The 22,889-nt window shown below is 44.9% G+C and overlaps 1 protein-coding gene across 2 annotated transcripts in view; it reads right to left on the bottom strand.

The window, feature by feature from the left end:
• LOC143766924 (uncharacterized) overlaps positions 1–22,889 on the bottom strand; it is a 98,334-nt gene that overhangs the window by 25,402 nt on the left and 50,043 nt on the right. For both annotated transcript variants that reach the window (XM_077254926.1, XM_077254927.1), the window contains one exon: positions 18,323–18,413. In XM_077254926.1, coding sequence (XP_077111041.1) covers positions 18,323–18,413 — 91 coding nt within the window. The remainder of the gene's footprint in view (positions 1–18,322; positions 18,414–22,889) is intronic.

Below are 22,889 nucleotides of genomic sequence, written 5' to 3'. Positions count from 1 at the left end.
GTGGATTTCTTTGCGGCCTCCCCTCAGCCGCACCAGACACCTAAGATGGCGCCGCTGTCTCCCAGATCCTCCCGCTCAACGCGCCGAGGCTCACATTCTTCCTCCTTGAGCGCATCAGCAGCAGCTCTCACTGACACCCCGGTCACAGCATCCCTTCTAAGGGATATGTTGGGTGAGCTTCGTACCTCATTGCAGGAGGATATGCGCTCTATGCTAGCAGATCTTAAAGGGGAGGTGGAGGAGCTTGGGAGCCGCACAGATCACCTTGAACAGAAGATGTCTGAGCTTGTGGCTTCTCACAATGAGCTGTGGGATGCACATGAAGAATTACAGTCTCTTGCTACCAAAATCCACTCTAAAACCCTGGATCTGGAGGACAGATCCAGGAGGAATAATGTAAAGCTCAGAGGTATTGAGGAATCAGTGGGCTCGGAAGATCTTAAACCCTTCTTGCAAGACTTTATTCTGACAGTACTCCCCAAAGCAGCTAAGGAAGAAATTGTGATTGGCCGCATCCATCGGATTCCTAAGCCCTCAGGTCTTGGTCCTTCGGTCCCTAGAGATGTGTTAGCCCGCATCCACTTTTTTGTCATGAAGGATGAATTTATGCAGGCGCTGAAAAACAAACCGACGTTACCTGAACGGTTTGCAAATATCTCTGTCTTTCCTGATTTGTCGCCTGGCACCCTGTTGTGAATTAGACTTTTTTGGCTCCCTCTTGTGGTCACTAGTGATAGGACTCTGGGATTGTCTTTCCTCAGTTTGGCACCCACCTGGGTCGTTAGTCCAGGGGTGTTGCTATATTAACTTCCTGAATTCTTAGTCTGGTGCCTGGCATCGTTGTAATCAGTCCTTTCTGTTTGCTCCTGTCTGCTGATCCTGGCTCTTGCAAAATTAAGCTAAGTCTTGGTTCCTTGTTTTTTGGTTATTTGCATTGCTCTTATTTTTTTGTCCAGCTTGTACTAAATGTGATTCCTGATTTTGCTGGAAGCTCTAGGGGGCTGGTATTCTCCCCCCGGGCCGTTAGACGGTTCGGGGGTTCTTGAATATCCAGCGTGGATATTTTTGATAGGGTTTTTGCTGACCGTATAAGTCATCTTACTATATTCTGCTATTAGTCAGTGGGACTCTCTTTGCTAAATACCTAGTTCATTCTTACGTTTGTCTTTTCTTCTTACCTCACCGTTATTATTTGTTGGGGGCTTGTATCCAACTTTTGGGGTCTTTTCTCTGGAGGCAAGAAAGGTCTATCTTTTCCCTTCTAGGGTTAGTTAGTTCTCCGGCTGGCGCGAGACGTCTAGAACCAACGTAGGCACGTTCCCCGGCTGCTGCTATTTGTGGTGCTAGGATTAGATATACGGTCAGTCCAGTTACCACTGCCCTATGAGCTGGTTTTTTGTGTTTGCAGACTTGGTATTTATTTATGAGACCCTCTGCCATTGGGGTCATAACAGCACCCTAGCTCTGCGCAGAGCCTTTCTACCCTATACCACAGTCCTGAGGGAAAATGGTATTTTATACCGCTGGGGTTTTCCCACGAAGCTCTGCATCCGCAAAGATGGCTCGATCACCACGTGTCTAACCCCCTCACAAGCTGCGAAAACTCTATCCCAATGGGGACTGAAAACTCCCGGTTCCCCTCCTGCATCTCTACCTTCTACCAGACCTGGAGTCCCTAAGTCTGGAAGACCCCGGATTGTTCCTGACTGGAAGGTTGCCTGAAGTTACATATACTGGTTCCTGGCTGGATCTCTTTCCTCTTCCCGCACTCTTTTGCTTGGTTTTTTTCTTTTTATTTTTTCTTAATTTTTTCACTCTGTTTTTTTGCTGAGGCGAACCTCTTGTGGGTCTCGCCCCAGCACTTTGCCCCTTAGGTGAATTGTTTGACTTTTTTTCACCTTTTAGATTCAGGCATCGCCTGAATGGACTTCCATGTTCCAGTTTCAATGTTGTTTGCCCTGTTTTCCCTTCTCCTCCCCCCTCCCTTCTTCCCTCCCCCTCCCTCACCATTTTACTTATTGACTGTATTTTTTGATATATTGTCTTGTTGTAGGTTACTACAGTTACGCAGAAGGCATAACCTAGTCTGCAGTTCTTTCAACAATAACGATGAGTATCTCTCTTTACTCCATTAATGTTAATGGTCTCAATTCTCCTGGGAAGCGATCATTAGTTTGGCGCCAACTTTCCGAAGGCCACCATGATATCATATGCTTACAGGAGACTCATTTATTAGAGCGTGATAATACCAGAATGCACTCGAACCTGTACCCACACCAATTTTTTGCAAATGGCAAATCCAAAAAAGCTGGGGTCGCTATTTTTGTTAGTAAGGCAAATTCTTTTCAATTGCTTAGTTCTATGGCTGACCCCTTGGGTAGATTTCTTATAGTTCTTTGTTTAATTAATAATATCCCCTATACTATTGCATCCGTCTATGCTCCGAATTTCGGAAAAATCACATTTTTGAACTCCTTTTTCCAGAAACTAAGTGGCCTCCAACATAGTTACAAGTTGATCGCGGGTGATTTCAACATTCCTGTTGTTAAAAATTTAGACTGCTCGTCCTCCTCCATGTCTAGGGGTGAAGCGACTCAAATTATTAGTTCCTTTAATCTCCACGATATCTGGAGATATTTCCATTGTAATGAACGTGACTATACGTTTTGGTCATCCAGACATAGGTCTTATAGCAGAATTGACTATATCTTGGTAGATGATGTGGCTCCTCCCCATTGCAGCTCTGCAGATATAGGTAACATTACCTGGTCTGACCACGCGCCTGTCTCGGTCTCCCTGAGTGACCCACTTGCAATTAGGCCTCCCTCGCAGTGGCGTCTTAATGAGTACCTTCTAACTGACCAATCTAATTCCCAATTAATAGAGGACTCCCTGAGGGAGTTTTTCAATGACTCAGGGGACATTTGCGATGGCTCTCTCTGGTTTGCCCACAAGGCTGTGATTAGAGGCTATTTTATCAAACTGGCTGCCTTGGCTAAGCGGAAACATAATATGAATCTTCAGTCTGCCTTGAGTACAATAGCTCGTCTTGAGGCCCAACATAAATCACTTCCTTCTTCACATTTATTCTCCGCTCTTTCCACTGCCCGCCTTCATCTCCGCCAGCTGCTCCTCTATAAAACAGAGAATGCGATCAGGAAATCCAGAGCCAAATTCTACTCAATGGGTGATCGGGCAGGCGCGTTGTTTGCTAGGCGTGTTAAAAAAAGAGAAGCCCAGTCTAAAATTCACTACTTACGAAAATCAGATGGTACCCACATTTATAACCCAATCCATATAGCGGAGGAATTTGCGTCATTCTACTCATCATTATGCAACCTTAAATCTAATGCTAATACCCCTCAACCAAGTCAGGCCTCCATAATTGCCTTCCTAGATAAAGCAAACCTTCCTTCGGTTAACCCAGAGCAGCTTTCCTTCCTTAACGCCCCAATCGAGGCCTCTGAAATATCTCAAATCATTAAAGAATCCAAAAAGCGTTCTGCCCCGGGTCCAGATGGCTTTTCCTTCTCTTATTACTCTCAATTTCTCTCTGTCCTATCCCCCTTCCTTCTCAGTTTATTCAACCACTGGCTTACTGTAGGGAATATTAGGAGTGAAGGCTTAGAGGCCTCTATTGCAACCCTCCCCAAACCTGGGAAGCCTATGACCTCCCCAGGTAATTTTCGCCCTATTGATCTTTTAAATTGTGATGTCAAAATCTATGCTAAGATCTGGGCTAATAGGCTAATGGCAGTCCTTCCCTCTATTGTTCACCCTGATCAGGTTGGGTTTGTTCCGGGGAGGCAAACTAGAGATGGCACGAGGCGCTTGATTGATCTGCTGGACGTGGAGGAGAGGGGTAGCCTCCCCAGTGTATTCCTGTCCCTTGACGCAGAAAAAGCGTTTGACAGGGTGCACTGGGGTTACATTAATCTCACCCTTCAAAGATTTGGCCTGTCGGGCCATATTTTGAAAGCTATTATGGCCCTATACTCTAATCCATGTGCCTCTGTTCGCTCAGCTGCATTTAAATCTCGCACTTTTCCCATTAACAACGGCACTCGTCAAGGTTGCCCTCTCTCCCCCATCGTCTTTGCCTTGATCATGGAGCCTCTCGATGCTGTCGTACGACAATGTCCGGAGGTGGAGGGGGTGGTGGTGGGAGATCACGAACACAAAATAGGCCTATATGCCGATGACGTAGTGCTCACTTGTTCTGCCCCTATTGCCTCACTTAAAGCAGTTTCCTCTATTCTTACCCAATTCGCCAAAGCCTCTTATTATAAACTAAACTTATCTAAATCCGTAATCTTCCCTTTATTCTTCTCTGCCCCTCTCCAGCGCCATATCTAAACTACTTACCCCTTCATTTGGTCTCCCCTTGGGTTCACTTATCTAGGTATACAAATAACCCATCTTAAAAGCATTGTCAGTGTCAACTGTGACACAACCCTCTCTGAAATTAAAAAGGACATTGATCAATTATCTGCTTCCCAGCTTTCATGGATGGCCAGAATCCAAACCTCTAAAATGCTAATTCTCCATAAACTTATTTATCTCTTTAGATGTCTCCCACTAACTATTCCCTCTAAGTATATTTCAGCTTTCCAATCAATAATTGACCGTTTTATTTGGAATAATAAGCCCCATAGAGTTAAGCGTTTCTTAATGTCACTCCCATATGCCAAGGGCGGTCTTGGCGCACCTAAAATTCAGCTTTACCACAGAGCTGCCCTCCTTGAACCCCTCAAAATTTGGTGGGAAGGTAGTTCTTCTCTTATGGGGTTTAACATTGAATCGCACTATGCCCCCAAGAAATCTCTCAAAACATTGTTGGAACTTTACTTACTCCGTCCTTCCCCATGCAGTTCTTATCTTAGATCAATGTATTCTGCCTCCAAAATCTGGTCAGAATCATGTCCTATTCATTTCCCCTTCATATACCATTATGTATCTCTGCATGCCTTAGACTGTGCTATTGATGGACTGTCTCTCTCCGCCTGGAGGGGGTGCGGGGTGCTTCGGGTAGCTGATTTATTCAATGCCGAAGGTATGATTCCATTCTTTGATCTGGCTGCTCGGTATTCCTTGCCCGGCAATTGCTTTTTCCAATATTTTCAAATACGCAGTTTCCTAAGGCATGGTGGCTTGTTTGGAGCGCCCGCTTCCCCCCTGGGTGAGGAGACTCCAATTCAGAGATTCTTTAGGCCTAATACCTTGATCCCACATGGTATCTCAATTATTTACAAATCCCTCCTGACTCATAATTTAACAGGCAAACTTCCCTTTATGTCTTCATGGGAGACCACTCTCTCGTTTGAGGCTCCCCTTGAAGACTGGTATTTCGCAATGTTACACCCATCTAAATTCTCCTCATGTATTGGTCACCTTGAGCAGATTAAAAAAATTCATCTTCAATGGTACTTTACACCTGCTAAATTAGCTAAGCTACACCTCTCTTCCACTCCCTTGTGTTGGAAAAATTGTAATCTTAATGGTTCGTTAGCCCATGTCTGGTGGGACTGCCCCGTATACAACTGTTCTGGCGTCAAGTTGAGCTAATTTTATCAGAGGATACCCTCCTCCCCTTTGTTTTAACTGGTCCCCTTGCTATATTGGGTATTTCCCTTCTAAATTTCCCTCGGCCTCTTCAGCTCATAATTTCTAATGTCCTTGTTGCAGCGCGGCTTTGTATCACAAAACATTGGAAATCCCCATCTGTTCCCTCTAGAGATGAACTAATTGCGAGGATTAATCTTCATTATTGCTATGAAGCAGTCACGGCTGACCGCCTCTCTACCAAAAATAAAGTTTTTGCAAGATGGGACCACTGGATTACATCCTCCTTTGTTTCGGTTCCTGTCTTGCTCCTCCCCCCTCCTCTTAGATAGGTACCATTTCTACTCTTGGTATTGCTTTCATAATACTGCATTCAGCCAATTCTCTGTAGTAGTTTGTACTGCCGATCCTCTCTGTTATATGTAAATGGTGATGACTTTTCCCTTGTTCCCTTTTTTCCTTTTGGTCTTATCTGATATTGTAACCACCTTTCATTCAATAAAAATCTAATGGTTAAAAAAAAAAAAATGGTATCACTTGTGGGGTGTTTCAATGTTTAGGCCCAACGCAACATGGCAACCACTAATTATTCCAACATATTTTACATTCAAACAGCTAAATGGCGCTCCTTCCCTTCTGAACACTGCCATGTGCCCAGAGAGTAGTGTACAATCGTATGTAGGGTATTGTGAGAAGTTGGAAAATAATTAGTAAGATCCATTTGTTTTCTATTCGCCTTTGTGAATAATTCCAAAGTTATCACCACATAAAGTGACACACGTCAGATTGTAAAAATGGGGCCTGATTAAGAACACAAAAATGGTTGCGGGAAGAGGATAAATCAGAGGATTCTGGACACTACTGTAATCAGAAACTGACTATAGACAATAACATCTACTGAAATGCTCAAACTGAACAGTCTCCATCAGTAATAAATGAGGAGCTAGTGGTGAAACCTCTCTGGGGTAATTAGAGCGCGGGGCTCGGTGACTTCACAATCTAAACTATCGGAAGCTCCAAGATTTTCTGTCAGATGAGTTTCAAGAAGAAATATTACACATTTAACCCCTTAACGACCGCCGATACGCCTTTTAACGGCGGCAGTTTAGGGTACTTAAACCACAGCGCCGTTAATTAACGGCGCTGTGGAAAAAGTGAATAGCGCCCCCAAGAGTCAGATTTTCTCTGGGGTCTCGGTTGCCGAGGGTAGCCGAGACCCCAGAGAACATGATTCGGGGGGGTTTATCGACCCCCAAGTTGCGATCGCTAATAATTATCGTTTACCGGCGGTCGTACCAACAACAAAAAAAACAATGCGATTTGCCATTTAATTTCTCTGTCCTCCGATGTGATCTCACATCAGAGGACAGAGAAATGGGGTCCCCGATCGCCCCCACGATACTCACCTGTCTCCCCCGGTGCTCCTCGTGGCTCCCGATGGGGGCCGCCATGTTGTTCCAGGAAAAACATGGCGGGCGCATGCGCAGTGTGCCCGCTGTGCCCGCTGCCCGGGAACTGGCAGATCTTTGGGGTCTCGGCTGCCGGGGGTAGCAGAGACCCCAAAGAACATGGTCGGGGTCGGTTTTTACCGACCCCTGTTTTGCGATCGCCGGTAATTAACCGTTTACCGGCGGCCGCAAAAAAAAAAAAGCGATCTGTCATTCTCTGTCCTCTGATGTGATTGCACACAATAGGGGGATTGGGGACCCTGTTATACTTACCGGTGTCCCTGGGTCCTCCTGCTTCCTCTCCTAGCCGTCGGCTTCGTGCTCTAGTAAGAAAATGGCGGGAGCATGAGCAGTGCGCCCGCCGTGATCTGCTGGCCAGCAGAGAAGATTCTTCCTCTTGTTTTATTTTGGTCACTGTGAGATCCTATCACAGTGATCAAAATAAAAAAAAAAAATAGTAAATAACCCCCCATTTTATCACCCCCTTAGTTAGGAAAAAATAATAAAATAAAAAAAAGTATGTATTTCTATTTTCCAATTAGGGTTAGGGCTAGGGTTAGGGCTACGGTTAGGGCTAGGGTTAGGGCTAGGTTGTTAGGGTTATGGTTGCGGTTAGGGTTGGGGCTAAAGTTAGGGTTAGGGTTGGGGCTAAAGTTAGGGTTAGGGCTAAAGTTAGGGTTAGAGTTGGGATTAGGGTTTGGATTAGGTGTTGTGAATTCCGCTCTTGGGCTCCCTCCGGTGGTTTTAAGTGGTACTGCTGCTCCTTGGAATTAGCAGTCAGCAGCTGCTTCCACTGATTGTCTTTCTGACTCGGCTATTTAACCTGGTTCTAGCCTTCAGCCTGTGCCAGTTGTCAATGGTTCCTGGTTGGATTCACATCTCTGCTTGGATTTCCCTGATATTCTGACCAGTTCAGCAAAGATAAGTCCTTGCTTTGTTCTTTTGCAGTCCACTTTTTGTGGACTTAATCATTCTGCACTTTCTATGTTTTTTCTTGTCCAGCTTGTCAGTATGGATTATTTCAGTTATGCTGGAAGCTCTGGGAAGCAGATTTACCCTCCACACCTTTAGTCAGGTGTGGCGATTTTTGTAAACTCTGGTGGATTTTTCTAGTTTTTAATACTGACCGCACAGTATTCTGTCCTGTTCTATCGATCTAGCTAGACTGGCCTCCTTTGCTACATCCTGGTTTCATTCTGCGTATGTCATTTCCCTCTCCACTCACAGTCAATATTTGTGGGGGGCTGTCTAATCTTTGGGGATTTTCTCTGAGGCAAGATGGCTTTCCTGTTTCTATCTTTAGGGGTAGTTAGTCCTCCGGCTGTGACGAGGTGTCTAGGGAGTGACAGGAACATCCCACGGCTACTTCTAGTGTGTGTGTTAAGCTCAGGTATTGCGGTCAGTACAGGTACCACCTCCTCCAGAGCACGTCCCATGTTGCTCCTAAACCACCAGGTCATAACAGTACAACTGGCACAAAATGAATTAAATGCATCTCAAAAGAAAGAAAAAAATTCTGTGCCATTTTTTTTTCTGCAGCCTGTTTGGTCTTTTTTTTCCTCTTAATCTCTGGGTGGTTCAGGATTTTGGTGCTGGCATGGATGTTCAGGGTTTGTTTTCTCGTGTGGATCAACTTGCTGCAAGAGTACAGAGTATCCAAGATTATGTTGTCCAGACTCCGGCTTTAGAGCCTAGAATTCCAACCCCTGATTTGTTTTTTGGGGACAGATCCAAGTTTTTGAACTTTAAAAATAACTGCAAATTGTTTTTTGCTTTGAAACCCCGTTCCTCTGGTGATCCCATTCAGCAGGTTAAAATTGTCATCTCTCTGCTGCGTGGTGACCCTCAGGACTGGGCATTCTCCCTTGAATCAGGGGAACCGGCATTGCTTAATGTAGACGCATTTTTTCTAGCGCTCGGATTATTGTATGACGAACCTAATTCTGTGGATCATGCAGAAAAAATCTTGTTGGCCCTATGTCAGGGTCATGAAGCGGCAGAATTAAACTGCCAGAAATTTAGAAAATGGTCTGTGCTCACTAAATGGAATGAGGAGGCGCTGGCAGCAGTTTTCAGAAAGGGTCTTTCTGAAGCCCTTAAAGATGTTATGGTGGGGTTCCCCACGCCTGCTGGTTTGAGCGAATCTATGTCTCTAGCCATTCAGATTGATCGGCGCCTGCGCGAGCGCAAAGTTGTGCACCATATGGCAGTGTCCTCTGAGCGGAGTCCTAAGCCTATGCAATGTGATTTTGACTAGAGCAGAACGGCAGGGATTCAGACGTCAGAATAGGCTGTGTTTTTACTGTGGTGATTCTGCTCATGTTATTTCTGATTGCCCTAAGCGTACTAAGAGGGTAGCTAGGCCTGTTACCATCAGTACTGTACAGCCTAAATTTCTCTTATCTGTGACCCTGATTTGCTCATTATCATCCTTTTCTGTCATGGCATTTGTGGATTCAGGCGCTGCCCTGAACTTGATGGACTTGGAATTCGCCAGGCGCTGTGGTTTTTCCTTGCAGCCTTTGCAGAGTCCTATTCCTTTGAGGGGCATTGATGCTACACCGTTAGCCAAGAATAAACCTCAGTATTGGACTCAGCTGACCATGTGCATGGCTCCAGCACATCAGGAAGATTGCCGTTTTCTGGTGTTGCATAATTTGCATGATGTTGTTGTACTGGGTTTTCCATGGTTACAGGAACATAATCCGCTGCTGGATTGGAAATCTATGTCTGTGACTAGTTGGGGTTGTCAAGGGGTACATAGTGACATTCCTTTGATGTCAATTTCCTCTTCCCCCTCTTCTGAAGTCCCTGAGTTTTTGTCGGATTTTCAGGATGTATTTGATGAGCCCAAGTCCAGTTCCCTTCCTCCACATAGGGACTGTGATTGTGCTATTAACTTGATTCCTGGCTGTAAGTTTCCTAAGGGCTGATTTTTCAACCTGTCTGTGCCTGAATATGCCGCCATGCAGAGTTATGTCAAGGAGTCTTTGGAGAAGGGGCATATTCGGCCGTCTTCGTCACCATTGGGAGCGGGATTCTTTTTTGTTGCCAAGAAGGATGGCTCCTTGAGACCCTGTATTGATTATCGCCTTCTTAATAAGATCACGGTCAAATTCCAATACCCTTTACCTTTGCTTTCTGATTTGTTTGCTCGGATTAAGGGGGCTAGTTGGTTTACTAAGATTGACCTTCGAGGGGCATATAACCGTGTTCGTATTAAACAGGGTGACGAATGGAAAACTGCATTTAATACGCCCGAAGGCCATTTTGAATATCTTGTGATGCCTTTCGGGCTTTCTAATGCTCCTTCTGTATTTCAGTCCTTCATGCATGATATTTTCCGCAATTATCTTGATAAATTCATGATTGTGTATTTGGATGATATTTTGATTTTTTCCGATGATTGGGAGTCTCATGTGAAGCAGGTCAGGATGGTATTCCAGATCCTTCGTGATAATGCTTTATTTGTGAAGGGGTCTAAGTGCCTATTTGGAGTTCAGAAGGTCTCTTTTTTGGGTTTTATTTTTCTCCCTCGTCTATAGAAATGGATCCTGTTAAGGTCCAAGCCATTCATGACTGGATTCAACCCACATCGGTGAAGAGCCTTCAGAAATTTTTGGGCTTTGCTAATTTTTATCACCGTTTCATTGCCAACTTTTCCAGTGTGGTTAAACCCCTGACCAATTTGACGAAGAAAGGCGCTGATGTGACGAATTGGTCCTCTGCGGCTGTTGAGGCCTTTCAGGAGCTTAAACGCCGATTTACTTCTGCCCCTGTGTTGCGTCAGCCGGATGTTTCTCTTCCTTTTCAGGTTGAGGTTGACGCTTCTGAGATTGGGGCAGGGGCCGTTTTGTCTCAGAGGAATTCTGATGGTTCTTTGATGAAACCGTGTGCTTTTTTTTCCAGAAAGTTTTCACCTGCGGAGCGCAATTATGACGTTGGCATTCGGGAGTTGTTGGCTATGAAGTGGGCATTTGAGGAGTGGCGACATTGGCTTGAGGGAGCCAAGCACCGCATTGTGGTCTTGACCGATCATAAGAATCTGATTTACCTCGAGTCGGCCAAGCGGCTGAACCCTAGACAGGCTCGATGGTCCCTGTTTTTCTCCCGTTTTGATTTTGTGGTTTCGTATCTTCCGGGATCTAAGAATGTTAAGGCTGATGCCCTCTCTAGGAGTTTTTTGCCTGATTCTCCTGGAGTTCTTGAGCCGGTTGGCATTCTTAAAGAAGGGGTGATTCTTTCTGCCATCTCCCCTGATTTACGGCGGGTGCTTCAGGAATTTCAGGCTGATAAACCTGACCGCTGTCCAGTGGGGAAGCTGTTTGTTCCTGATAGATGGACTAGTAAGGTAATTTCTGAGGCTCATTGTTCAGTGTTGGCTGGTCATCCTGGGATTTTTGGTACCAGAGATTTGGTTGCTAGGTCATTTTGGTGGCCTTCCTTGTTGCGGGATGTGCATTCTTTTGTGCAGTCCTGTGGGACTTGTGCCCGGGCCAAGCCTTGCTGTTCCCGCGCTAGTGGGTTGCTTTTGCCTTTGCCGGTCCCTGAGAGGCCCTGGACGCACATTTCCATGGATTTTATTTCGGATCTTCCTGTTTCCCAGAAGAGGTCTGTTATCTGGGTGGTTTGTGACCGGTTCTCTAAAATGGTCCATTTGGTACCTTTGCCTAAATTGCCTTCCTCCTCTGATTTGGTTCCATTGTTTTTTCAGCATGTGGATCGTTTGCATGGCATTCCGGAGAATATTGTGTCTGACAGAGGTTCTCAGTTTGTTTCTAGGTTTTGGCGGGCCTTCTGTGCTAGAATGGGACCTTGGAAACCTATTTGAGATGCTTTGTGTCTGCTGATCAGGATGATTGGGTGGCTTTCTTGCCGTTGGCCGAGTTTGCCCTTAATAATCGGGCTAGTTCGGCTACTTTGGTTTCGCCTTTCTTTTGTAATTTTGGTTTTCATCCTCGTTTTTCTTCGGGGCAGGTTGAGCCTTCTGATTGTCCTGGTGTGGATTCTGTGGTGGACAGGTTACAGCAGATTTGGACTCATGTGGTAGACAATTTGACGTTGTCTCAGGAAAAGGCTCAACGTTTTGCTAACCGCCGTCGGTGTGCTGGTCCCCGGCTTCGGGTGGGGGATTTAGTCTGGTTATCTTCTCGTCATGTTCCTATGAAGGTTTCTTCCCCTAAGTTCAAGCCTCGGTTTATTGGTCCTTATAAGATTTCTGAGACTATCAATCCGGTGTCTTTTCGTTTGGCCCTTCCAGCCTCTTTTGCCATCCATAATGTTTTCCATAGATCTTTGTTGCGGAGATATGTGGTGCCCGTTGTTCCCTCGGTTGATCCTCCTGCCCCGGTGTTGGTTGAGGGGGAGTTGGAATATGTGGTTGAGAAAATTTTGGATTCTCGTTTTTCGAGGCGGAGGCTTCAGTATCTTGTCAAGTGGAAGGGTTATGGCCAGGAGGATAATTCTTGGGTTGTTGCCTCCGAGGTTCATGCCGCCGATTTGGTTCGTGCTTTTCACTTGGCTCGCCCTGATCGGCCTGGGGGCTCTGGTGTGGGTTCGGTGTCCCCTCCTCAAGGAAGGGGTACTGTTGTGAATTCCGCTCTCGGGCTCCCTCCGGTGGTTGTAAGTGGCACTTTTGTGAGTTCTGCTCTTGGGCTCCCTCCGGTGGTTTTAAGTGGTACTGCTGCTCCTTGGAATTAGCAGTCAGCAGCTGCTTCCACTGATTGTCTTTCTGGCTCGGCTATTTAACCTGGTTCTATCTTCCAGCCTGTGCCAGTTGTCAATGGTTCCTGGTTGGATTCACATTTCTGCTTGGATTTCCCTGATATTTTTACCAGTTCAGCAAAGATAAGTCCTTGCTTTGTTCTTTTGCAGTCCACTTTTTGTGGACTTAATCGTTCTGCACTTTCTAGGTTTTTTCTTGTCCAGCTTGTCAGTATGGATTATTTCAGTTATGCTGGAGGCTCTGGGAAGCAGATTTACCTTCCACACCTTTAGTCAGGTGTGGAGATTTTTGTAAACTCTGTGGTGGATTTTTCTAGTTTTTAATACTGACCGCACAGTATTCTGTCCTGTTCTATCTATCTAGCTAGACTGGCCTCCTTTGCTACATCCTGGTTTCATTCTGCGTATGTCATTTCCCTCTCCACTCACAGTCAATATTTGTGGGGGGCTGTCTAATCTTTGGGGATTTTCTCTGAGGCAAAATAGCTTTCCTGTTTCTATATTTAGGGGTAGTTAGTCCTCCGGCTGTGACGAGGTGTCTAGGGAGTGACAAGAACATCCCACGGCTACTTCTAGTGTGTGTGTTAAGCTCAGGTATTGCGGTCAGTACAGGTACCACCTCCTCCAGAGCACATCCAATGTTGCTCCTAAACCACCAGGTCATAACAATTAGGGTTACGTTTGGGATTAGGGTTAAGGTTGGGATTAGAGTTAGGGGTGTATTGGGATTAGGGTTAGGTTTTGAGATTAGGGTTGAGATTAGGATTAGGGTTGTGTTGGGTTTAGGGTTTTGATTAGGGTTATGGTTAGGGTTGGGATTAGGGTTAGGGGTATTTTGGGGGTTAGGGTTGTGATTAGGATTATGGATCGGGTTGGGGTTAGGGTTGGAGTTAGAATTGGGGGGTTTCAACTGTTTAGGTACATCAGGGGGTCTCCAAACGAGACAGCCAATTTTGCGCTCAAAAAGTCAAATTATGCTCCCTCCCTTCTGAGCTCTGCCGTGCGCCCAAACAGTGGTTTACCCCCACATATGGAGCATCAGCATACTAAGTACTAGTTGGACAACAACTTTTAGGGTCCAGTTTCTCCTGTTACCCTCTCAAAAATAAAAAAAATTGGGGGCTAAAAAATCATTTTTGTGGAAAAAAATGATTTTTTATTTTCACGGCTCTGCGTTATAAACTGTAGTGAAACATTTGGGGGTTCAAAGTTCTCACAACACATCTAGATAAGTTCCTTGGGTGGTCTATTTTCCAATATGGGGTCACTTGTGGGGGGTTTCTACCGTTTGGGTACATCAGGGGCTCTGCAAATGCAAAGTGACGCCTGCAGACCAATCAATCTAAGTCTGCATTCCAAACGGCGCTCCTTCCCTTCCGAGCCCCGATGTGTGCCCAAACAGTGGTTCCCCCCCACACATGGAGTATCAGCGTACTCAGGACAAATTGTACAACAACTTTTGGGGTCCAATTTCTCCTGTTACGCTTGGGAAAATAAAAAAATTGGGGGCTAAAAAAAAATCATTTTTGTGGAAAAAAAATATTTTTTATTTTCACGACTGCGTTATAAAACTTCTGTGAAGCACTTAGGGGTTCAAAGTTCTCACCACACATCTAGATAAGTTCCTTGGGGAGTCTAGTTTCCAAAATGGGGTCACTTGTGGGAGGTTTCTACTGTTTAGGTACATCAGTGGCTCTGCAAACGCAGCATAACGCCCGCAGACCTTTCTATCAAAGTCTGCATTCCAAAACGGAACTCCTTCCCTTCCGAGCTCTGCCATGCGCCCAAACGGTGGTCACCCCTCCCACATATGGGGTATCAGCCTACTCAGCATAAATTGCACAATAAAGTTTGGGGTCCAATTTCTCCTGTTATCCTTGTGAAAATAAAAAATTTGGGGTGAAAAGATCATATTTGTGGAAAAAATATGATTTTTTTATTTTCATGGCTCTACATTATAATCTTCTGTGAAGCAGTTGGGGTTGATAGTGCTCACCACACATCTAAATAAGCTCTTTGGGGGTCTAGTTTCCAAAATCGGGTCACTTGTGGGGGGGTGTCTACTGTTTAGGTACATGAGGAGCTCTGCAAATGCAACATGACGCCTGCAGACCAATCCATCAAAGTCTGCATTTTAAAACATCACTACTTCCCTTCCGAGCCCCGATGTGTGCCCAAACAATGGACCCCCCCCACATATGAGGCATCTGCGTACTCAGGACAAACTGGACAACAAATTTTGAGGTCCAATTTCTCATGTTACCCTTGAGAAAATAAAAAATTGCGAGCTAAAAAATCCTTTTTGAGGAAAAAAAAAGGATTTTTTATTTTCATGGCTCTACGTTAAAAATTTCTGTGGGGGTTTAAAGTGCTCACCAAACATCTAGATAAGTTCCTTAATGGGTCTAGTTTCCAAAATGGGGTCACTTGTGGGTTTTTTTCACTGTTCAGGGACATCAGGGGCTCTCCAAACGCGACATGGCGTCCGATCTCAATTCCAGCCAATTCTGCATTGAAAAAGTGAAACGGTGCTCCTTACCTTCCGAGCTCTGCCGTGCGCCCAAACTGTGGTTTACCCCCACATATGGGGTATTGACGTACTCAGGACAAATTGCACAACAACTTTCGTGTTCTAATTTCTCCTGTTACCCTTGTGAAAATAAAAATTTGGGGGCGAAAAGATCATTTTTGTATAAAAAATAAATGTGATTTTTTATTTTCACAGCTCTACGTTATAAACTTCTGTGAAGCACCTGGGGGTTCAAAGTGCTCACCATACATCTAGATAAGTTCTTTAAGGCGTCTAGATTCCAAAATGGTGTCACTTGTGGGGGGGGTTTCCACTATTTAGGCACATCAGGGGCTCTCCAAACGCGAAACATGGCGTCCGATCTCAAGTCCAGTCAATTCTGCATTGTCAAGTCAAACGGCACTCCTCTTCTAAGCTCTGCCGTGCGCCCAAACAGTGGTTTACCCCCACATATGGGGTATCGGCGTATTCAGGAGAAATTGCACAACAAATTTTGTGGTTCATTTTCTCTTTTTACACTTGTGAAAATAAAAAAAATTGGTTCTGAATTAAAATGTTTGCAAAAAAAAAGTTAAATGTTAATTTTTTCCTTCAAATTGTTTCAGTTCCTGTGAAGCACGTAAAGGGTTAATAAACTTCTTGAATGTGGTTTTGAGCACCTTGAGGGGTGCAGTTTTTAGAATGGTGTCAAATTTGAGTATTTTCTGTCACGTACACCCCTCAAAATAAATTTAAATGTAAGATGGTCCCTAAAAAAATGGTTTTGTAAATTTTGTTGTAAAAATGAGAAATCGCTGGTCAATTTTTAACCCTTATAACTTCCTAACTAAAAAAAAATTTGTTTCCAAAATTGTGCTGATGTAAAGTACACATGTGGGAAATGTTATTTATTAACTATTTTGTGTGACATATCTCTCTGATTTAAGGGCATAAAAATGCAAGGTTTGAAAATTGCAAACTTTTAATTTTTTTTTGCAATATTTCCGTTCTTTTCATAAATAATCGCAAGAAATATCGAAGAAATGTTACCACTAACATGAAGTACAAAAAACAGTCTCAGAATCAGCGGGATCCGTTAAAGCATTCCAGAGTTATAACCTCATAAAGGGACAGTGGTCAGAATTGTAAAAATTGTCTCGGTCATTAACCCCTTCATTCCGTGGCCCTTTTTCGTTTTTGTGTTTTCGTTTTTCGCTCCCCTCCTTCCCAGAGCCATAACTTTTTTATTTTTCCGTCAATATGGCCATGTGAGGGCTTATTTTTTGCGGGACGAGTTGTACTTTTGAACGACATCATTGGTTTTACCATTTCGTATACTAGAAAACGGGAAAAAAATTCCAAGTGCGGTGAAATTGCAAAAAAAGTGCAATCCCACACTTGTTTTTTTTGTTTGGCTTTTTTGCTAGGTTCACTAAATGCTAAAACTAACCTGCCATTATGATTCTCTAGGTCATTACGAGTTCATAGACACCTAACATGTCAAGGTTATTTTTTATCCAAGTGGTGAAAAAAAATTCCAAACTTTGCTTAAAAAAAAAAAAAAAAAAAAAAAGTGCCATTTTCCGATACCTGTAGCGTCTCCAATTTTCGTGATCTGGGGTCGGGTGAGGGCTTATTTTTTGTGTGCCGAGCTGATGTTTTTAATGATACCATTTTGGCGCACATGTGTTCTTTTGATCGCCCGTTATTGCATTTTAACGCAATGTCGCGGCGACCAAAAAAAAAGGAATTCTGGCGTTTCGGATTTTTTTCTCGCTACGCTGTTTAGCGATCAGGTTAATGCTTTTTTTTAATTGATAGATCGGGCGATTCTGAACGCGTCGATACCAAATATGTGTAGGTTTTTTTTTTTTTATTGTTTTATTTAGGATGGGGCAAAAGGGGGGTGATTTAAACTTTTATATTTTTAATATTTTTTTCACATTTAAAAAAAAATTTTTTTTTCACTTTTGCCATGATTCAATAGCCTCCAAGGGAGGCTAGAAGCAGGCACAGCCCGATCGGCTCTGCTACATAACAGCGATCATCAGATCGCTGTTATGTAGCTGAAATGCAGGTGTGCTGTGAGCGCCGACCACAGGGGGGCGCTCACAGCAGGCCGGCATCAGTAACCATAGAGGTCTCAAGGACCTCTATGGTTACCTTCCTGATGCAACGCCGACCCCCGATCATGTGACGGGGGTCGGCGATGACGTCATTTCCGGCCGCCCGGCCGGATGCGCTAGTTAAATGCCGCTGTCTGCATTTGACAGCGGCATTTAACAGGTTAATAGCGGCGGGTGAATAGCGATTTCACCCGCCGCTATTGCGCGCACATGTCAGCTGTACAAAACAGCTGACATGTTGCGACTTTGATGTGCGCTCAACGCCAGAGCGCACATCAAAGCAGGGGACCCGACATGCGCAGTACATGTACGGCGCATGTCGCGAAAGGGTTAAGTACCAAATTGGCTCTGTCACTAAGGGGTTAAAGAGAACTGTGTATAATAGTGCAGAGCAGAGATGTCTTAAAGGGAACCTGTCAGCAGGATTGTGGTCAGTGACTACAGACACTGTCAGGTCGGTGCCGTTATACTGATTACACTGATACCTGGTGATGAAATCAGTCTTGTGGTTGTTGTTTAATCTGTATTTCTAGTTTTCAGCTAATGAGATTCTCGTGCTTTGGGGCAGGGCTGTGGGCGGGGCTTTATGTGGTGCTCTGATTATATATGCATCTGTATTGGCTTATGACAGGTCGCTGATCCCTCACTACATGGGCCAACATCCCCACTGACTTTGGATCCTAGACCCCGTGGCATGACGCGTGGTTCCGATCGCTGCCATGGAGACCCGATGTCGTCATGACGACATCAGGGGCTCCAGACCTGAGAGGCTTCCTGTCATGCGCAGTGATGATCTGGAAGTCTCTCAGGTCAGTGTATAGAAGGAGAATGTTGTGGTCTAGAGGTAAAATGGTGATCATGGTAATACGGCCAGACTACACCACCGATAAAGCAGCGACAGCCGGTGACGAGAAGAATCTGTGACTTCTCTGCATTTAGTGGTCACTACTCACCTGGATAGCCATATGTGGGAATCTCCTCTTTACACCACTCATCCGCCTTCACATATGTCTCTGTAGTATTAATATTGGTCAGATCTTCACCCTGAAACAAATATTATAAAAGTCACTGACAGATGGAGAAGTCACATCTATGATCATCTCTAATCCTGGTTAATTGCTGATTGTGGCCATTTGGTGCCTGATGCTAGCGGACATTTCATTTCATATATATTTAGATCTGGCTGGTATAGAACGCGCGTGGGGTCGCGCGAGCAACAGATATTAAGTGCAACAGTATAAAGTGCTTGGCAGTTAGACAATGGCAGTTGGACAGGGCAGGAGACAGGTAAGGTGCATAAGTTTTTCAAACAATCATGATTCTTGGTCAGTCATACTACATTATGCATTGATCATATCAATCTGCTTCTTATTTGGTTTTACTTCTACGCTCTCACAACTTGCCCGCCCTTTAACACATTCTGTGCACTCTCTCTATATCCACCCCTCCCTTCTCCCCTCTCCCATGTATAACTCTGAGGCTCTACTGACATTTCTTACCCACTCCAAACCATCCAATACCTCCATGCAGCACTCAAAACGTTCATACAAATCATCCCACCACCTGCTCTTTCTGTTATTTTCTCCTTTTACTAGTTATAGGTGACATCTCCCCCAACCCTGGGCCTCCCTCCACCAGCATACATTACTCTCCTGCAGCTACATATAGAAACCCTGCTAATCTTATTAACATTCAGTGCATGCCTTCTCATACCGCTTTCCACTGTGCTCTCTGGAATTAACGGTCTGTGTGTAACAAACTAACTTACATTCACAATTTTTTCCTCTCTAACTCCCTTAACATTCTAGCTATTACAGAAACCTAGATCCAGCATTCAGACACCACCGCCGCTGCAGCTCTCTTGTTTGGTGGGCTGAAATTTTCACATACCACCAGATCTGAGGACAGGGTGGAGGTGTTGGCTTGCTCCTTTCATCACAATGTGCTTTCCAGGTCATCTGTTATGACCTGGTGGTTAAGGAGCAACATGGGACGAGCTCTGAGGAGGTGGTATCTGTACTGACCGCAGTTCCTGATCCGAACACCAACACTAGAAGTAGCCGTGGGATGTTCCTGTCACTCCCTAGACACCTCGTCACAGCCTGAGAACTAACTACCCCTAAAGATGGAAACAGAAAGCTATCTTGCCTCAGAGAAAATCCCCAAAGGAAAGAGAGCCCCCCACAAATATTGACTGTGAGTGGAGAAGGAAATGACATACACGGAATGAAAACAGAATTTAGCAAAGGAGGCCACTTCTAACTAGATAGACAGAACAGGAAAGGATACTGTGCGGTCAGTATTAAAAGCTAAAAAATCCACACAGAGTTTACAAAAAATCTCCACACCGACTCACGGTGTGGAGGGCAAATCTGCTTCCCCAGAGCTTCCAGGTAAGCTGAATATATCTTACTGACAAGCTGGACAAGAAAAAACATAACATGAGCTGAACGATTAAGTCCACAGCAAGTGGACAACCAAAAGAACAAGCAAGGACTTATCTTTGCTGAAATGGACAGACTATCAGAGAAATCCAAGGCGAGATCTGAATCCATCCAAGAAACATTGACAGCTGGCACTGGCTGAAGACTAGAGCCAGGCTAAATAGCAGAGCCAGGAGAGACGATCAGTGGAAGCAGCTGCTAATGCTAAACCCAAGGAGCAGCAGTTCCACTTAAAACCACCGGAGGGAGCTCAAGGGCAGAATTCACAAAAGTGCCATTTACAACCACCGGAGGGAGCCGAAGAACGGAATTCACAACAGTACCCCCCCCCCCTTGAGGAGGGGTCACCGAACCCTCACCAGAGCCCCCAGGCTGATCATGACGAGCCAAGTGAAAAGCACGAACCAAATCGGCAGCATGGACATCGGAGGCAACAACCCAAGAATTATCCTCCTGGCCATAACCCTTCCACTTGACCAGATACTGAAGCTTCCGCCTCGAAAAATGAGAATCCAAAATCTTCTCCACCACATATTCCAACTCCCCCTCAACAACCACCGGAGCAGGAGGATCAACAGAGGGAACCACAGGCACCACATATCTCCGCAACAAAGATCTATGGAAAACATTATGAATGGAAAAAGAAACTGGAAGGGCCAAACGAAAAGATACCGGATTGATAATCTCAGAAATCTTATAAGGACCAATAAAGCGAGGCTTGAACTTAGGGGAAGAAACCTTCATAGGAACATGACGAGAAGATAACCAACACGAAGCCGGGGACCAACACACCGAGGACGGTTAGCAAAACGTTGAGCCTTTTCCTGAGACAATGTCAAATTGTCCACCACATGAGTCCAAATCTGCTGTAACCTGTCCACCACAGAATCCACACCAGGACAGTCAGAAGGCACAACCTGCCCTGAAGAAAAACGAGGATGTAAACCAAAATTACAAAAAAAAGGCGAAACCAAAGTAGCCGAACTAGCCCGATTTTTAAGGGCAAACTCGGCCAACGGCAAGAAGGTCACCCAATCATCCTGATCAGCAGACACAAAGCATCTCAAATAGGTTTCCAAGGTCTGATTGGTTCGTTCGGTTTGGCCATTTGTCTGAGGAGGAAATGCTGAAGAAAAAGACAAATCAATGCCCATTCTAGCACAAAAGGACCGCCAAAACCTAGAAACAAACTGGGAACCTCTGTCAGACACAATATTCTCCGGAATGCCATGCAAACGAACCACATGCTGAAAAAACAATGGAACCAAATCAGAGGAGGAAGGCAACTTAGGCAAAGGTACCAAATGGACCATCTTAGAAAACCGGTCACAAACCACCCAGATAACAGACATCTTCTGGGAAACAGGAAGATCCGAAATAAAATCCATGGAAATATGCGTCCAGGGCCTCTCAGGGACCGGCAAAGGCAAAAGCAACCCACTAGCACGAGAACAGCAAGGCTTGGCCCGGGCACAAGTCCCACAGGACTGCACAAAAGAATGCACATCCCGCAACAAGGAAGGCCACCAAAAGGACCTAGCAACCAAATCTCTGGTACCAAAAATCCCAGGATGACCAGCCAACACCGAACAATGAACCTCAGAAATTACCTTACTAGTCCATCTATCAGGAACAAACAGTTTCCCCAGTGGACAGCGGTCAGGTTTATCAGCCTGAAATTCCCGAAGCACCTGCCGTAAATCAGGGGAGATGGCAGAAAGAATCACCCCCTCCTTGAGAATACCAACCGGCTCAAGGACTCCCGGAGAATCAGGCAAAAAACTCCTAGAGAGGGCATCAGCCTTCACATTCTTAGATCCCGGAAGATACGAGACCACAAAATCAAAACGGGAGAAAAACAGGGACCATTGAGCTTGTCTAGGATTCAACCTCTTGGCCGACTCGAGGTAAATCAGATTCTTATGATCGGTCAAGACCACAACGCGATGCTTGGCTCCCTCAAGCCAATGTCGCCACTCCTCGAATGCCCACTTCATAGCCAACAACTCCCGATTGCCGACATCATAATTACACTCCGCAGGCGAAAACTTTCTGGAGAAGAAGGCACATGGTTTCATCAAAGAACCATCAGAACTTCTCTGAGACAAAACGGCCCCTGCCCCAATCTCAGAAGCGTCAACCTCAACTTGAAAAGGAAGAGAAACATCCGGCTGACGCAACACAAGGGCAGAAGTAAATCGACGTTTAAGCTCCTGAAAGGCCTCAACAGCCGCAGAGGACCAATTCATCACATCAGCGCCTTTCTTCGTCAAATCGGTCAGGGGCTTAACCACACTGGAAAAGTTAGCAATGAAACGGCGATAAAAATTAGCAAAGCCCAAAAATGTCTGTAGGCTCTTCACAGATGTGGGTTGAATCCAATCATGAATGGCCTGGACCTTAACAGGATCCATTTCTATAGCCGAGGGAGAAAAAATGAAACCCAAAAAAGAAACCTTCTGAACTCCAAAAAGGCACTTAGACCCCTTCACAAACAAAGCATTAGCACGAAGGATCTGAAATACCATCCTAACTTGTTTCACATGAGACTCCAATCATCGGAAAAAATCAAAATATCATCCAAATATACAATCATGAATTTATCAAGATAATTCCGGAAGATATCATGCATAAAGGACTGAAACACAGATGGAGCATTAGAGAGCCCAAATGGCATCACAAGGTATTCAAAATGACCTTCGGGCGTATTAAACGCTGTTTTCCATTCGTCACCCTGTTTAATACGAACAAGATTATACGCCCCTCGAAGGTCAATCTTAGTAAACCAACTAGCCCCCTTAATCCAAGCAAACAAATCAGAAAGCAAAGGTAAAGGGTATTGGAATTTGACCGTGAACTTATTGAGAAGGCGATAATCACTACAGGGTCTCAAGGAGCCATCCTTCTTGGCAACAAAAAAGAATCCCACACCCAACAGTGACGAAGACGGCCGAATATGCCCCTTCTCCAAAGACTCCGTAACATAACTCCGCATGGCGGCATGCTCTGGCACAGACAGATTGAAAAGTCGGCCCTTAGGGAACTTACAGCCAGGAATCAAGTTAATAGCACAATC

Source organism: Ranitomeya variabilis, chromosome 4 (assembly GCF_051348905.1).
Source record: "Ranitomeya variabilis isolate aRanVar5 chromosome 4, aRanVar5.hap1, whole genome shotgun sequence".
Lineage (NCBI taxonomy): Eukaryota > Metazoa > Chordata > Amphibia > Anura > Dendrobatidae > Ranitomeya > Ranitomeya variabilis.
Note: the sequence above shows the minus strand (reverse complement) of the source record. Positions and strands in the feature narration are given on the sequence as shown.